This window comes from Grampus griseus (genome assembly GCF_964374135.1).
Source record: "Grampus griseus genome assembly, chromosome: 6".
NCBI lineage: Eukaryota > Metazoa > Chordata > Mammalia > Artiodactyla > Delphinidae > Grampus > Grampus griseus.
In genome coordinates, this window is record NC_139000.1 from 42,560,042 (window position 1) to 42,576,579 (window position 16,538).

The 16,538-nt window shown below is 35.1% G+C and overlaps 1 protein-coding gene across 1 annotated transcript in view; it reads right to left on the minus strand.

Moving 5' to 3' along the window:
- The window catches only part of VPS13A (vacuolar protein sorting 13 homolog A), a 235,726-nt gene that overhangs the window by 79,806 nt on the left and 139,382 nt on the right, over positions 1-16,538 (minus strand). The window contains exons 36-40 of the mRNA XM_082656304.1: positions 13,246-13,373; positions 12,777-12,946; positions 12,017-12,234; positions 10,800-11,032; positions 29-121 (exon numbers count right to left, since the gene is read on the minus strand). Coding sequence (XP_082512430.1) covers positions 29-121; positions 10,800-11,032; positions 12,017-12,234; positions 12,777-12,946; positions 13,246-13,373 — 842 coding nt within the window. The remainder of the gene's footprint in view (positions 1-28; positions 122-10,799; positions 11,033-12,016; positions 12,235-12,776; positions 12,947-13,245; positions 13,374-16,538) is intronic.

Here is a 16,538-nt window from a genome sequence, read left to right on the forward strand (position 1 = left end):
AAAGGGCACTGACTACATTGTAACTTACCTTCAGTGTCAGGGATTTTACTGATAATTCAATCACTTGTGGATCTGTACGTATCTGAGTAGCTTGATAGAACAAGTCACAAGGCTGCAAAACCTGTGAGAGAAAAACCAATACTATTAAATTAACATGTTCTTAAAATATTTTTATTTAAAGACTTGCCCAGTAATAGATAAGTATGTTAAATAAACAAGTTAGTAAAAATAACTATTTAAAAACAAGTGAATCGGTCTTCCCTGGTGGCGCAGTGCTTGAGAGTCCGCCTGCCGATGCAGGGGACGCGGGTTCATGCCCCGGTCCGGGAAGATCCCACATGTCGCGGAGCGGCTGGGCCCGTGAGCCATGGCCGCTGAGCCTGCGCGTCCGGAGCCTGTGCTCCGCAACGGGAGAGGCCACAGCAGTGAGAGGCCCGCGCACCGCAAAAAAACAAAAAAAAACAAAAAAAAACAAAAACAAAAAAAGCAAGTGAATCAATAAAACATTTCTTAATTATCCTCTTATTCATTTTTTATAAAAAATAGAAAGTACTAACATTAGCAACACTATTGATATAATAAATAAAAGAATTTCTTAAATATGCTTAAATACATGAAAATTCCTCAAAACTTGTATTCTGTATTTTATTTTACAGAAGTCCCTTGGAATCCCTGGGGAATTGGTTCCAGAACATACACACCTGTCCCCTACCCCCTACCCCTCACCCATGGCAGATACTAAAATCCAAGGATGTTCAAGTCCTATATATAAAATGGCATAGTGTTCAAAGACAAATACTATATGATTCCACTTACATGTGTAATATAAAAAATAAAAAACAAACAATATAAATGAACAAACCAAACAAAAGAAACATGTAGATATAGAGAACAGAGGGGAAGTGGTGGGGGACAAAACGGGTAGGGGTCAACTGTATGGTGACCGATGAAAACTAAATATTTGGTGGTGAGCATACTGCTGTGTATGCAGAAGTAGAAAAATAATATTGCATACATGAAACTTATATAATGTTATAAGCCAACATTATCTCAAGAAAAAAAAGGCATAGTACAGTCAGCCCTCTGTATCCACAGGTTCTGTATTTGTGGATTCAACTGTGGATTAAATTACTAAAATAAAATTTTATCATGGTATTTTTTTCCATTATAAAATGAAGTAAAATGAATTAATCTATATAGGACAAGCTACAAAAAATGAGAAGAAAAAATTATAAATACATTAGACTTACTAAATAATTCTTAATATAATTATAAATTAACTGAGTTTTCCCTAACTATGGTAAGCATAAATCTGTCCTGTAGCCCCTAGTGACTCACGTTCCTCCCAAATGCAAAATATATTCACCACCTCCTAAGGTTCCCTTTTTAATATTTATTTATTTACTTATTTACTTATTTGGCTATGCTGGATCTTAGTTGCGGCACATGGGATCTTCGCTGCGGCATGCGGGATCTTTTTTTTTAGTTGTGGCATGCAGGATCTTTTGTTGCAGCATGCGGGATCTAGTCCCCTGACCAGGGATCCAATCCGGGCCCCCTGCATTGGGAGTGTGGAGTCTTAACCACTGGACCACCAGGGAAGTCCCCCTCCTAAGGTTCCTAATAGTCGCCTCCCATCATAGCCCAAAGTCCAAAATCTCATCATCTAAATCTGTATCTCACCACATAATCAGTTCATCTACATCTCTCATTAAATAAAAATTCTAAAATCTCATCCCTCTCATCAGCTCAAAGTCTAAAATCTAAATCAAGTCCAGATGTTGATGAAGTTCCTGGGTGTAATCTATTAAGTACAACTGCTGGGGCACAATTTCTCTTAAAACCGAAACTAAGATGAGTTGCTTGCTCCCACCACTCTCAACATAGAATGGTGGGACAGATATAGGATAAGAATTACAGATATTCCAATTCAAATACAAGGCAGAGGAGGTTCCTTAAAAAACTACAAATAGAACTACCATATGACCCAGCAATCCCACTACTGGGCATATACCCTGAGAAAACCGTAATTCAAAAAGAGTCATGTACCAAAATGTTCATTGCAGCTCTATTTACAACGGCCAGGAGATGGAAGCAACCTAAGTGTCCATCATCGGATGAATGGATAAAGAAGGTGTGGCACATATATACAATGGAATATTACTCAGCCACAAAAAGAAATTGAGCTATTTGTAATGAGGTGGATAGACCTAGAGTCTGTCATACAGAGTGAAGTAAGTCAGAAAGAGAAAGACAAATACCGTATGCTAACACATATATATGGAATTTAAGAAAAAAAATGTCATGAAGAACCTTGGGGTAAGATAGGAATAAAGACACAGACCTACTAGAGAATGGACTTGAGGACACGGCAAGGGGGAAGGGTAAGCTGTGACAAAGCGAGAGAGAGGCATGGACATATATACACTACCAAACATAAGGTAGATAGCTAGTGGGAAGCAGCCGCATAGCACAGGGAGATCAGTTCAGCGCTTTGTGACCACCTAGAGGGTGGGATAGGGAGGGTGGGAGGGAGGGAGACGCAAGAGGGAAGAGATATGGGAACATATACATGTATAACTGATTCACTTTGTTATAAAGCAGAAACTAACACACCATTGTAAAGCAATTATACTCCAATAAAGATGTAAAAAAACAAAACAAAAACAAATACAAGGCAGAAGGAAGCCACTAGTCCAAAGAAGCTCTGAAATCCAGCCAGATAAATAAGTTTCTTGATTAGATTTCAAAGTCTAGGAACAATTCTCTGTGGCTCTCAACTCCACCCTGAGTCATCCTTCCTTTTTTTTTTTTTTTTTATAAAAGGTTGCACAGGGCTTCCTTGGTGGCGCAGTGGTTGAGAGTCCACCTGCCGATGTAGGGGACACGGGTTCATGCCCCAGTCCGGGAAGACCCCAAATGCTGCGGAGCGGCTGGGCCCGTGAGCTATGGCCGCTGAGCCTGCGCGTCCGGAGGCTGTGCTCCGCAACGGGAGAGGCCACAACAGTGAGAGGCCCCCGTATCGGAAAAAAAAAAAAAAAAAAAAAAAGTTCGTGAATCTTTAATAAACATGTGCATGTGTCTTTTTGAAATATGGTTTTCTCTGGGTATATGCCCAGTAGTGGGATTGCTGGGTTATATGGTAATTCTGTTTTTAGTTTTTTAAGGAACCTCCATACTGTTCTCCATAGTGGCTGTATCAATTTGCATTCCCACCAACAGTCCAAGAGGGCTCCCTTTTCTCCACACCCTCTCCAGCATTTGTTTGTAGACTTTTTGATGATGTCCATTCTAACCAGTGTGCGGTGGTGCCTTACTGTAGTTTTGATTTGCATTTCTCTAATAATTAGTGATACTGAGCATCTTTTCATGTGCATGCACCCCAAGGTTCACTGCAGCACTATTTACGATAGCCAGGTCATGGAAGCAACCTAAATGCCCATCGAAAGACGAATGGATAAAGAAGATATGGTACACACATACAGTGGAATTTCACTCAGCCATAAAAAGGAATGAAATTGGGTCATTTGTAGAGACGTGGATGGACCAAGAGACTGTCATACAGAGTGAAGTAAGTCAGAAAGAGAAAAAAAAATATCGTATATTAATGCCTATATGTGGAACCTAGAAAAATGGTACAGATGAACCGGTTTGCAGGGCAGAAATAGAGACACAGATGTAGAGAACAAACGTATGGACACCAAGGTGGGGAAGCGGTGGGGGGTGGGGGTGGTGGTGGTGTGATGAATTGGGAGATTGGGATTGACATGTATACACTAATATGTATAAAATAGATAACTAATAAGAACCTGCTGTATAGAAAAAAATTAAGTAAAATTCAAAAAAAAAGAAACTGTTTTCTAATATAAATGACTATGATATCAATTAAAGTTCAACTAACTGCAACTTATCAAAATGTATGTGGCTAAAACAGCTAGCTGGCCATAAATATCTTTCTCAAAATTCCCAATAATCATAGATGTTTCCCTTATATGGTTGTTCAGCTAAGGATCTCCTTTTTTAGACTTCTATTTCCATCTGTGAAGGAGGAAACTTGTGACCAAGCAATAATCCACCTACAAGTTGAAAAGTCATGTTAAAAAAAAGTCTGCGTGATATAAAAGAATGAAATTGGAACATTCTCTAACACCATATACAAAAATAAACTCAAAATGGACTAAAGACCTAAATGTTAAGATGATACTATAAAACTCCTAGAAGAAAACATAGGCAGAGATCTTTGGCATAAACTGCAACAATATTTTTTAGGATCCCTCTCGTGAAGCAAAGGAAATAAAAGCAAAAATAAACAAATGGGACCTAATTAAACTTAAAAGCTTTTGCACAGCAAAGGAAACCATTGACAAAATGAAAAGAAAACCTACCAAATGGGAGAAAATATTTGCAAGTGATATGACCAATAAAGGGTTAATATCCAAAATACAGAAACAGCTCATACAACTCAACATCAAAAAACCAAACAATCAGATTAAAAAATGGGCAGAAGAACTGAATAGACATTTTTCCAAAGAGGACATGCAGATGGCCAACAGGCACACGAAAAATTGCTCAACATAGCTAATCGTCAGAGAAATGCAAATCAAAACCACAGTGAGGCATTACCTTACACCTGTCAGAATGGCTATCATCAAAAAGAACACAAAATACAAATGTTGGCGAGCATGTGGAGAAAATGGAACCCTTATACACTGTTGGTGGGAATGTAAATTAGTGCAACCACTATGGAAGACAGTATTGAAGTTTCTTAAAAAACTGAAAACAGAACTACCATATGACCTAGCAATTCCACTCCTGGGTAATAGCCAAAAAACCCCAAAACCCAAATTCAAAAAGATACATGGACCTCAATGTTCAAAGCAGCATTATTTACAATTGCCAAGATATGGAAGTAACCTTAGAGGCCATCAACAGATGAATGGATCAAGAAGATGTGGGGTGTGTATACACACATACACACACACACACACACACACACACACACACACACACACACACACACACACACACACACACACAGGAATACTACTCTGTCATGAAAAAGAATAAAAATTTGCCATCTGCAGAAACATGGATGGATTTGGAGGGCATTATGCTAAGTGAAATAAGTCACACAGAGAAAGACAAAGATTGTACGGTATCACATGTAGAATCTAAAAAATAAAATAAACTGGTGAATATAACAAGAAAGAAGCAGACTCATATTCTAGTGGTTACCAGTGGGGAGAGGGAAGCAGAAAGAAGGGCAATATAGGGGTAGGGGAATAAGAGGTACAAACTGAGTTATAAAATAAGCTACAAGGATATACTGTACAACAGAGGGAATATAGCCAATATTTATAATAACTATAAATGGAGCATAACCTTTAAAAATTGTGAATCACTATATTATACACCTGTAAGTTATGTAATATTGTACAGTAACTATGCTTCAATTAAAAAAAAAAGTCTGCTTGAAACTATAAGCATGCTACCTAGGCAACCTTGCAAAGTCCCCAAGGCAAAAAACAGGAGCAGAGAAGTTATCTCAAAACTTCATGGTAGTTTAGCTTCTAGTTATTTGTGAAGTGCTTTAGACACACACACACACACACACACACACACACACACACACACACACACACACACACACACACACACACACACTAAGCAGAAGGCTATTGCTAAGTAGAGTGAAATGGTCAGCAATTTTAGAATGATATGGAGAATGGGGCTGAAAAGAAAAAAAACAATTTCAGAATCTGCCAAAAATGGGCTTTAATATGGGCCCTAGGAAGTACTCCTGGCTGTCAGATGGGACGCAGAGAGAAATACTATATACTAGTGGATATGAACCAGGAGTAAACAAGGCTTTACAACAACTGCAACCCAGCCTCCAGTAAGTTTAATTCCTACTAGATAAAGGTAAATTGTTCCCAGTCTAGATGTCTAACAAAGAGCAAGTGAAAACCTCCTTACAGGAAGAAAATAATCAGTGAAACCTCTATAACATTTCATTATACTGTCTGGCATTCAATAATAAAGTATCTGATATAAGAAGAAACAAAAACTAAAGAGAAAACAGAAATAAACAGAGATGACTCAATTATTGGCATTATCAAGAACTTTAAAGTAATTTTGATTAATATGTAAAAAAAAAAGAATGACAGAGGGGTCTATAAAAAGAAATTATATAACTTAAAAATGCAATACTAGAAATTAAGAACTTGATAATAATGTTTAATAGCACGCTAGACAAAACAGAAGACAGAATTAGGAAAAAAATTAGGAAAAAACATCCAGTGTGAAGCATGGAACAATATGAATGGAGAATAAAGAAATGCGCTTAAGTGACATATGGAATATGACTAAAATGTCTAACAAGAAACTGTGAGTCGAAGAAGGGAAGGAGAGAGAATATGTGACACAGAAGCAATATCTAATGAGATAATGACAAAGAATTTTCTAAACCTATGAAATACACAAAGCTACAGATTCAAGAAGTACCACAGGCTCCAAAAGAATAAATATCAAGCACATCTAGACATACCATGAAAGTTTTAAATGTACATAGCTACCAATTTAAAACTTTATATCCAGCAAAATTATCCTTCAAAAGAGAAAGCAAAATAAAGACATTTCCACACAAAAACTGACAGTATCTGCCACCAAGAGACCACATTAAAATAAATACTAAAAGGGGCTTTTCAAAAAAATAAATAAAATAAAATAAAAGGAGCTTTTCAGGAAGAAAGAAAATGGTTCCAGATGTAAAAATGGAGATGTAGGAAGAAGTAAAAAATAATAGAAACAGATTATATGTGGTTAAATATAAATGAATACTGACTGCAACAAAAACAAAAATACCCTGTAGATTCTAAATATATATTGAATTAAAATCTATGACTACTATTACAAAATGGTAGAAGAGGATTTAAAGCATTCTAAAAGCTTTAAAAGTGGTAAAAACATTTATATTAGACTTTACTAAGTCTAGAATGCATGTTATAATATCCAGAAAAATTTAAAAGTCCTATTAATCCCCCAAAAAGAACAATACAGAGAAGAAAACAGAACATAAAACATATGGAACAAATAGTATGAATGGTAGGTCACAGATTTAAAACCAATTACAGTACAGGAGTTACAGTGAGTAAATGCACTAAATATCTTAATTAAAAGACTCAACTATGAAAAACAAATAAATATGCTGCTTACAAAAATACCACAGCTTAAACATAAGGAAACTGAAAGGTTAAAAGTAAAAGGACAGGAAAAGATATACCATGCAAATGCCACAAAGAAGCTGGAATAGGTATACTAATAGTAGGTAAGTAGAATTTAGAAATCATTTCCAGAGATAAAGAAGACATTTTAATAAAATGGTCAAATCTACCAGCAAGATTTAATACAGAATGTGTACACATTTAAATGATCTAGCTTCAAAATATATAAAGCAAATATTGAAAAAACTAAACATAAAATAGCTAAATTCACAATGAAAATAGATTTTAATAGATCTCTTTCAATAAACTGATAAAATGGACAGGGAAAAAAAAGGTTCTCAGAATATAGCAGATTTGAACAATATTATGGACAAAATCTATCTAAATAGAATGCTATTCCTCAAACAACAAAACACACTTTTTCCCCAGTGGACATTCAATATTCATAAAAACAAAACCAACCATATCCTGGGCCATAAGATAAGTCTCAACAAACTTCAAAGAATTAAAATCAGAATATGTTAATAGACCACAGTGATATCAATGTAGAAATCAACAATAAAAAGACAACCAGAAAACCCCTAAATATTTGGAAATTAAGCAAAACCCTTCTAATCCATGCATAAAAAATAAAAATGAGAAAGTATTTTTAACAGAATAAAAATACAACATATCAACACTAGTAGGTGTGCTTAGAGGAAAAATTACTCTTAAAAGGCATATGCTGGGAAGAAAAAAGACAGAATACCAATTATCTAAGCATCCATTAAGAAGTTAGAAAAATTACAGCAATTTAACCCAAATATAAAAAAAACAACACAACAACAATAATAAAACAGAAAACAAATGTATAATGAAGGGACTCAAGCAGGTGACATTTTGGTCTTTAGAAAGACTGCCTTTGTTGGGCTCCCTTAAAACTGTGTGCTGACGTATTACTAAATTCTGGCCAAAAGGATGTGAGCAGAAGTGGTATGTGCAACTTCTGGGCAGTGCTCTTAGAATGGGCATCCCTTTTTGCCTTCATGTTCTCTCCTTACCACCACCACTCACCCCCAGCAACCTGCAACGTAGGTACATTGTGAACTATCTTTGAACAAGCAGATTAAGTTACAGCCTACGAATAGTGGAACAAGATGGAAAGAGCCTGGTTCCCCTACATTACACCAGAGCCATTAAACTGAGTCATTATTCCATGTTTCTAGAAAGAATACTTAGTTCTACCATGCATTAGCTACCTTTTGGAGGGGGGACCTCTTGTTACAGCAGCCTAATTAATATCCTAATACTAAATTTCATACCTAAAAATTGGCACTACTGCAACAAAGTAAGAAGTATCTGTGACTGATTTAGCAACTGGATAGACAAGGGATATATCAAAATACAAAGCTGATAATTCTAACAATGCTACAGCAAAATATTTGGTAAAACTGCTACTGGTGGTACCTAGGAAGACAGACCATGTTCTTAACAACAACAACAAAAAAGCCTAAAATTTTAGCTAGACAGGTCTGGCTAGAATCTTGATGTGTATTACCTCCTTCTTTCTATTGTTTGCAAAGGCCTATAAGAGAAGGGAAAACACTGAGGAGAGCCAAGCTCTAAAGAGGAAACTCAGCAAGAAATAAGACTGTGGCTGCTATTTTTTCTCTGGCAATTTTTGTTAAGATCAGACATGGGAGCCAAAAAAAAAAAAGATAACAGATGTGGCTATCCCCCTCCCCCAAACCTACTGTTAAAAGTAGCCTTTACTAAGTCAGGATGAAGGGAGGATAGGCAGATGACAGATTCGTAAATAAAACAAGAAAACCACCCTGTGAATAAATAGTAGCTTTGGATATTAAGGTTACTTACAAATGGAACCACCGAGATGGCAAACTAAACGTTTAACGAACTAAGGACTGCCAAAGAGACCAGTATCTGGCATACAAAAGCTTGTTATTATTAAAACTGCTAAAACAATCTCCAAGTAATAAACTCAACAGGAAGTAAGCTGTGAAAACAGTGCAGTTCCCGAAGAAAGAAAACAGCCACTTCAGATGTGTCTACAGTGGATAATGATTAAAAAAAAAAAAAAAAATCTCTCAGAGGGGAAAGCCAGAGCCACGTGAGAAAATGAGGACAGTGTTCTTTCAAGAGAAAAAAAATCAAAGACTCCAACTCAGGCTATCCAAGGAATTTACTCCACTGCTGGAGCTTAAAGTTTTCACAATTCCACTCAGCAGGATATGATAATTGTTATGAATCAATGACTGCCAAGTGTTTCCCATTCTTTCTTTTTCTGAATGGGTTTTTAAATTGCAATTATCCTGTCCTTACAGCACTGTTATACTAGTGGTTGCGTAGATAGTGGTGAAGTGTGTGCCTGTTGAAAAGTGGTAACTTATTTGTCTAGTACTTAATCTATTATATTGCCAGATCAAAAGAAGTCACATGCAGACTCAACAGAGAAAACTGTCACCTAAAGATCTTGAACTCTGAGCTGAGATTTTATCCCTTGAGGAAGAAGTGAATATGTTCTGTGGGTGAGAAAAGACAAGTATGGATTATCTGTATGAACAAAGGAAGAAACCTTTGAGTGGACTGTAAGAAGACCCTCTAGTTGCCACCTGTTATCTGTTCTCCTTTTCTTCCACAGTAACAAATTTCATCTGAGCATAACATAGCTCAGAAAAGAGACTACATTCTCCAACCTTTTTTGAAGGTAAGGGTGGTCATACAGCTACATTCAAGCCAAAAGACTGAATAGAAAAAATACATGTAAAACATCTACGTATAACCTAAAAGAGAATCAGTATGCCCTCCATTTTTTATTTCTTTTCTTTGCTTAGAAGTGAGCCATCAGCCTTGCAAACTAGGGAAACAGTCTATCCTATATCCTAACCAATACATAGGTATTTACTTTTAACAAAATTACATCTTGTATTTCTGTGTTGTTAATACTTAGAATATTTATACTTCTATTACTCCTGTAGGAGCCTAAATATTTTTATAAGTGTTTTATACGAGTACTAGGAGTCAGATAGTTAACTTGAAAAGACGTCTTTGAAGAAATGAATTTTAATCAGTTATGAAGAGGAGGAAGGCCAAGAGGATATTACAGAATAAAATACAAATGTGAAGTATGTCAAAACAAATGGCTGATGGTACAAATAAGCCATACGGAGAAAAGGAAAAAACGGGTCTGAGCAAAAATGTCTAGACAGGAGAAAAAAATTAAAAATAATAAAACTGAAACAGCACCAGAAACAATTGGTAGAAAGTCTTAAAGGCCAAAAAGCAGTGTGGAATTGATATGGTTAGAAAGTCAGAGTAAAGTCTTCACTGAGAAGTATCTAGATGAAAGCAACTTCTTAGTGAGACTATCTCCACAAACACATAAAACAATAAGGAACAACTGGAAAAATGAAAAAGAGTTTCAAAGCTGGTGTAATAATAATCTACATTAGGCTCTACAAGCAGAAAGAAAGGTATTTTACAGAGTAAGGGTGGAAAGTATGTAGGCACTTTCTTAAATGACATACACTAAATACAAAATAGTTTACAATTAAGCTGATAGGTAAATAGTAAACTCACAGTAGTGATTTTTCCTTTTCTCTTGACTGGAAGAAATGGGCATGCTCTCACTTGGAGATCTTTAATGGCAGCGGTCATTGTATTATTTTCAAAGTCACCTTGCCAACAAATCTCACATTGTGTTGTAAGGACTAAGGCAGGGGCATCATTTCTTGTCATATCAGCCACAAACACAATTTCAGGATTTTTAATAATAATATTAATTTCCCACTTCTCTGATTGCTGTACAAGTGCTAAAATAGAAATAAAAACAATGTTTTAAAATAGTTATAAATCTTTCTTATATACATTACTTATGAAAAATTATTATTTATAGGAAATGTTACTTTCATTCTAAGTAAAAAGTAAAATAAAAGAATCTTAGGTCCCAAAGGAATTTACTGCAACTCTCTTGGTATAAGATTTAAAGAAGGTATAGCCATAAGAATATTTCAAAATGTAGGGAAAAATCTCCACTATTTAATGGCAGAGCTGGAAATAAATCTAGTTTCTAACTCTCAGCTTGACACTCTTTCTACTATACCACAATGAATGAAATATGTAAAAGATAATAGAAAATTATAAATATTGAATATAACAAGAATAAAAGAGGACTTTAAGTTAAAATACTATCTTTAATTATGAAAAGGAGTGGCTGTTTTATTATTCTCTTTCCGTTTTCTTCCAACGAATTCTTTCAAATTACTGTCTTCAGGGCGAGAGAGAGTCATGGACATATACACACTAACAATCGTAGTAAGGTAGATAGCTAGTGGGAAGCAGCCGCATGGCACAGGGATATTGGCTCGGTGCTTTGTGACAGCCTGGAGGGGTGGGATAGGGAGGGTGGGTGGGAGGGAGACGCAAGAGGGAAGACATATGGGAACATATGTATAACTGATTCACTTTGTTATAAAGCAGAAAGTAACACACCATTGTAAAGCAATTATACCCCAATAAAGATGTTAAAAAAAAAATTACTGTCTTCAAAGAAGTACAGTTACTTATTTTAATAAAGGTCTCATAATTTTTGAACCCAATATATATTTACACCTTGAAAAATATGCAAACTGTACATCTTATCAGAAAACACATTTAAGTTTTCCTTTTACCTCTGAAAAATAAAGATTTTTAACTTATTAATCCACTTAACCTCATCATCTAGAAGGCTAATCAAGGTAAGTGCTATTATAGCACTTCAATAATACAGATATTAAATGTTTTAGCCAATAACTAACCTTCTTCTTTAGCAGGCCATGTTTGAACACTGGTTTCTACAGCAGTGCCTGTAGTGTAGGCCTCAAGAAACACATTTGCAACTGTCAGCAGAAATTCCACACTTGCACAAATATACATTTCTTGAAGGACTAAATCAGCCACCCAACCGTCTCTGACTCTCCTATACCTTATATCCATCATGTCCTTTTTGTCAAACCCAGCTGTTAGCCCTATCATTCTGAAAAACACAATAATAACAATTCCTATGAGTATCTTACAAATAATCAAACACACCAATAAAACTCAAAGACCTCTTATCACTTTCACTGACAGCAAACCAGCATTCTGAAGTCATTTCTCTTAGTAAGATCACAAAGGACTCCAAATAATAAACTTACAGACTTTGGGAGCTCAACTGTTTCATAAATTAGGAAGTATATCCTTAAGAAATTATCAGAATTTTGAATCTCAGCATATTTTTTCTCAATTTTTCATATATTTCCCATTACAATTTGCACAGATTAATACTTTAGATAATACAGATTAATTTAAAAACTGATTTAATTACACTGATTATTTCTATATAACCCATCAATCAACCATTCAGCAAGAACAGCACATAACCAGGGCATTTCAAATGTTGGCTTAAAACTATGGACTCAACTGCACTGAAGCTCTGAAGATTTTAGTAAATATCCAGAAAATGAACATGCAACTTTGGGAGTAAGTTCTGTAAAATATACCAACCATTTCTCAAGTAAAAACTTAGAACACTATTACCTAGGAGTTGCTTTCTTGACATGAGGCCTTTTGTCATCTAAAATACAGTTTTTTAATGAGAAGGAAGAAAATGTTGAGTCATCTGTATACATTTTTAAAGTACTTATAATATTCTCCAACTTAAATTCAGCAAGTTTCAGAGAAGGATCACGAATATCTGTAAATGAAGTCTGTGGAAGAGGAAATCAATACAAATTTTACACAAAAACACAAATTTAAAACATATTTTAAGACATGAAATACCACATTCTCTATCTCCAAAGAGCTCATAATGAAAGGCATGAAAAATAATAACTTTAAAATTTTATTTTTCATATCACTGGCAATAGGAAAGACAACTCATTTTAAAAGGCAAATAGTTAAAATTATTTTATTATTAAAGTAAAAAGATCAACAATTTTTCTCAGAGGAACAGATATTCCAAAATATAGGAAACAAGAGAAAATATATTTTTTCTTCTTCACCTTACCTGTTTAGGACCTGGACTATACAGTACCATGGTGAGATAATCAGTTCTGAAACTCATATTTAGTGTTGTCTTAACTTGGGAAGCATGTGAATGTACTTCTACCACAGCAGCTGTCACTACAGTTGTTCCTTGGAAAAATTACAGTTATTGGAGAAAAGAAGAAAGTCAGGAATGGTAGAACTCATTAAAACAGACCTGAACTAGATTTAAGATAATTGTTAAATAAATGGGTATAGTATAATGTTTTTCCAAAAAATTTAAAAGATTTAAAAATTCTGATGTTGAACTCACTAACTACTGGCTTAGGATTCTTTACATAATAACCTGAGAGTATTAATTAAACTCTTGGTTTACTTTTAATAAACTCTTGGTTTAATTTTCGTAAAACAAGAATAAAAGAACTAACCACTGGGTTTGTTTTGGAGATTAAGCAAAACAGCATGTGTAAAATGCATACTAGAGTACCTGGTATATGTGTTTGGTATTTAAATTTTACTTCAAAATCTAAAACCAAACAAGATACTTTAGATGACATTTAAAAAATTGTTCCACTAAACAAAAGGATCCAAAATTCAATCTTTTCTACGTTTTATATTTTGGGACAAGGTATTATATATACATGGTACATATTAAATGGACATATAATAAAAACATAGCAATTCCTAATTCTCATTCTACCTGACTCCAGAGACAAGGACCACCATTCCAGGTAACTTATTTTTTAATTTCGGTAAAATTTACATCCGTGAAATGTAAAGATCTTATCTGAAACATTTAATGAGATTTGATAAATATATATATACATCCATGTCACCAACACTCCAATTAAGATACTGAACATTCACATCACTCCAAAAAGTTCCCTTACAACCCTTTCCCAGTCTATCCCAACCTCCCTACCATTCTAATTTCAATCACCTTAGATTAGTTTTGTGGGTTCTTAAATTCTGTATAAATGCAGTAAGATATATCATACTCTTTCATGTTTAGTTTCTTTCAGTTAATATTTCTGAGATTCACCCATGTTACTGTATGTGTCAGTAGCTCCTTCTTTATGTACTCCGAAAATACACTGCATGAAAATAAAGTTTATCCATCCTAGTGCTGATGAACATATGGGTTATTTCCAGATTTAAGCTATTATGAATAAATCTGTAGTAAATATTCCTAAATAAGTCATTTTGTGTATATATGCACTTATTTGGGGGTGCAGTGGGAGTAAATACTTAGGCTTATAATTGTTTGTTATAGGGTAGGTATACATTAACTGCCTAACTTTGTCAAAAGTAGTTATACTATTTCACTTTCTTAAGAGCCACATGTGAGAGTTTCAGCAGTTTCACATTCTCGTCAACATTTGGTGTTGTCAGTCTTTTAAACTTTAGTCTGGTAAACGGAAGTCCTCCTGATAAATAACTATGTTAGCACCTTATCATGTGCTTACTGTCCATTTAACCTATTATCCTTTCTAAAGTATCCAAATCTTTTGGGCATTTGTTTTTTAAAAAGTTACTAATTTCAAGGAGTTCTGTATTCTAGATATAAGAACAAGGTCAGATAAAGGCATCTTGAATATTTTGTCTAGTCTGAAGCCCAATCTTTCACAATCTTGATACTATCATTTTTCCCTTTTTTTAAAATTAATTAATATTTTTTTAGCCGCGTTGGGTCTTCCTTGCTGCGGTGGGCTTTCTCTAGCTGTGGTGAGTGGGAGCTCCTCTTTGCTGCGGTGCACGGGCTTCTCATTGTGGTGGCTTCTCTTGTTGCGGATCGCAGGCTCTAGGGGCATGGCCTTCACTAGTTGAGGCGCGTGGGCTCAGTAGTTGTGGCTCGCGGGCTCTAGAGTGCAGGCTCAGTAGTTGTGGTGCATGGGCTTGGTTGCTCCGCAGCATGTGGGATCTTCCCGGACCAGGGCTTGAACCCATGTCACTGGCATTGGCAGGCGGATTCGTAACCACTGTGCCACCAGGGAAGTCCCTGACACTATCTTTTGATGAGCAGAAAGAAGTTTAACATTTTGACGAGGTCTACTTTACAAAGTGTTTCTTTTATGGTTATTGCTTTTTTATCTATCCAGGAAATCTTTGGCTATCCCATGAAGATATTCTTTCATGTTCCTTCTTCTAGAAGTTTAAAAGTTTTAGCTTTCAAATATATGCCTTTCATCCATCTCAAATTGATTTGTGTATGGTGTGAAGGGACAAGTTCAATTTTTCCTACATTTACCTAGTTATGACAGCACCATTTGTTTAAAAGTTTATCTTTTCCCTATTGACCAGTCTTTGTTGAGTATCAGTTTACTTGTATGTCTTCTGGACATTCTGTTCTGTTTTACAAATCTATTTGTCTATGTTATGCCAATAACATACTAACTTAATTATTGAAGATTTATTGTAAATTGTGAAATTAGATAGTGTAAATCTTTGCTCTTCTTTCATACACACACACACACACACACACACACACACACACAGCTATTCTTGATCCTTAGCTATATAAGCTTTTAAAGTAATTTTTAAATTTCTATTAAAGTTTGACTGGGATTATGTTGAATATATAAATCAATATGGTGAGAACTGACATTTAAACAATATGGATATTTTAACAATACTGAGATTTTTCAATGCACAAACATGGCATACATTTTCATATATATAGGTCATTTAGTTTTTCTCATGAGTATTTGGTATCTTTCAGTGTAGCAGTCTTGCATAATTTTGTTAAATTTCTTCCTAAGTATGTTTTCTGATGCTACTGCAAATAGTTTTTAAAGTCCTATTTCTCAATTGTTACATATTAACCCTGTATCTTGTTAAAAATGCTAACTTGATTTAATTCTAGGAATTTGTTGAAGACTTCTTAGGGTTTTCTGTGTAATCAATCATGTTGAGAAAAAAGGCATTTTTAATTCTTTCTACTCTGTAGACCTTTTCTTGGGGACTTCCCTGGTGGTCCAGTGGTTAAGACTCTGCGCTTCCACGGCAAGGGGCGTGGGTTTGATCCCTGGTTGGGGAACTAAGATCCCACATGCCACGTGGTGTGGCTGAGAAGATATTTAAAAAAAAAAAAAATCCTTCCTTTGGCTGTATTGCTCTGTCAATGACTACCAGCTGAACAGGAATGGTGAATGTGGACATTCTTGCCTTGTTCCTATTTTAGGTGGAAAACTTTCTACTTCATTAAGTATGCCTTTTTAGACATTTCTAGTTTTTACCACAAATATGTGCTGAATTTTAAAAAATGTTTTTCCTGCATCTATTGAGGTGATATAACTTTTTCTCCTTTCTCTATTA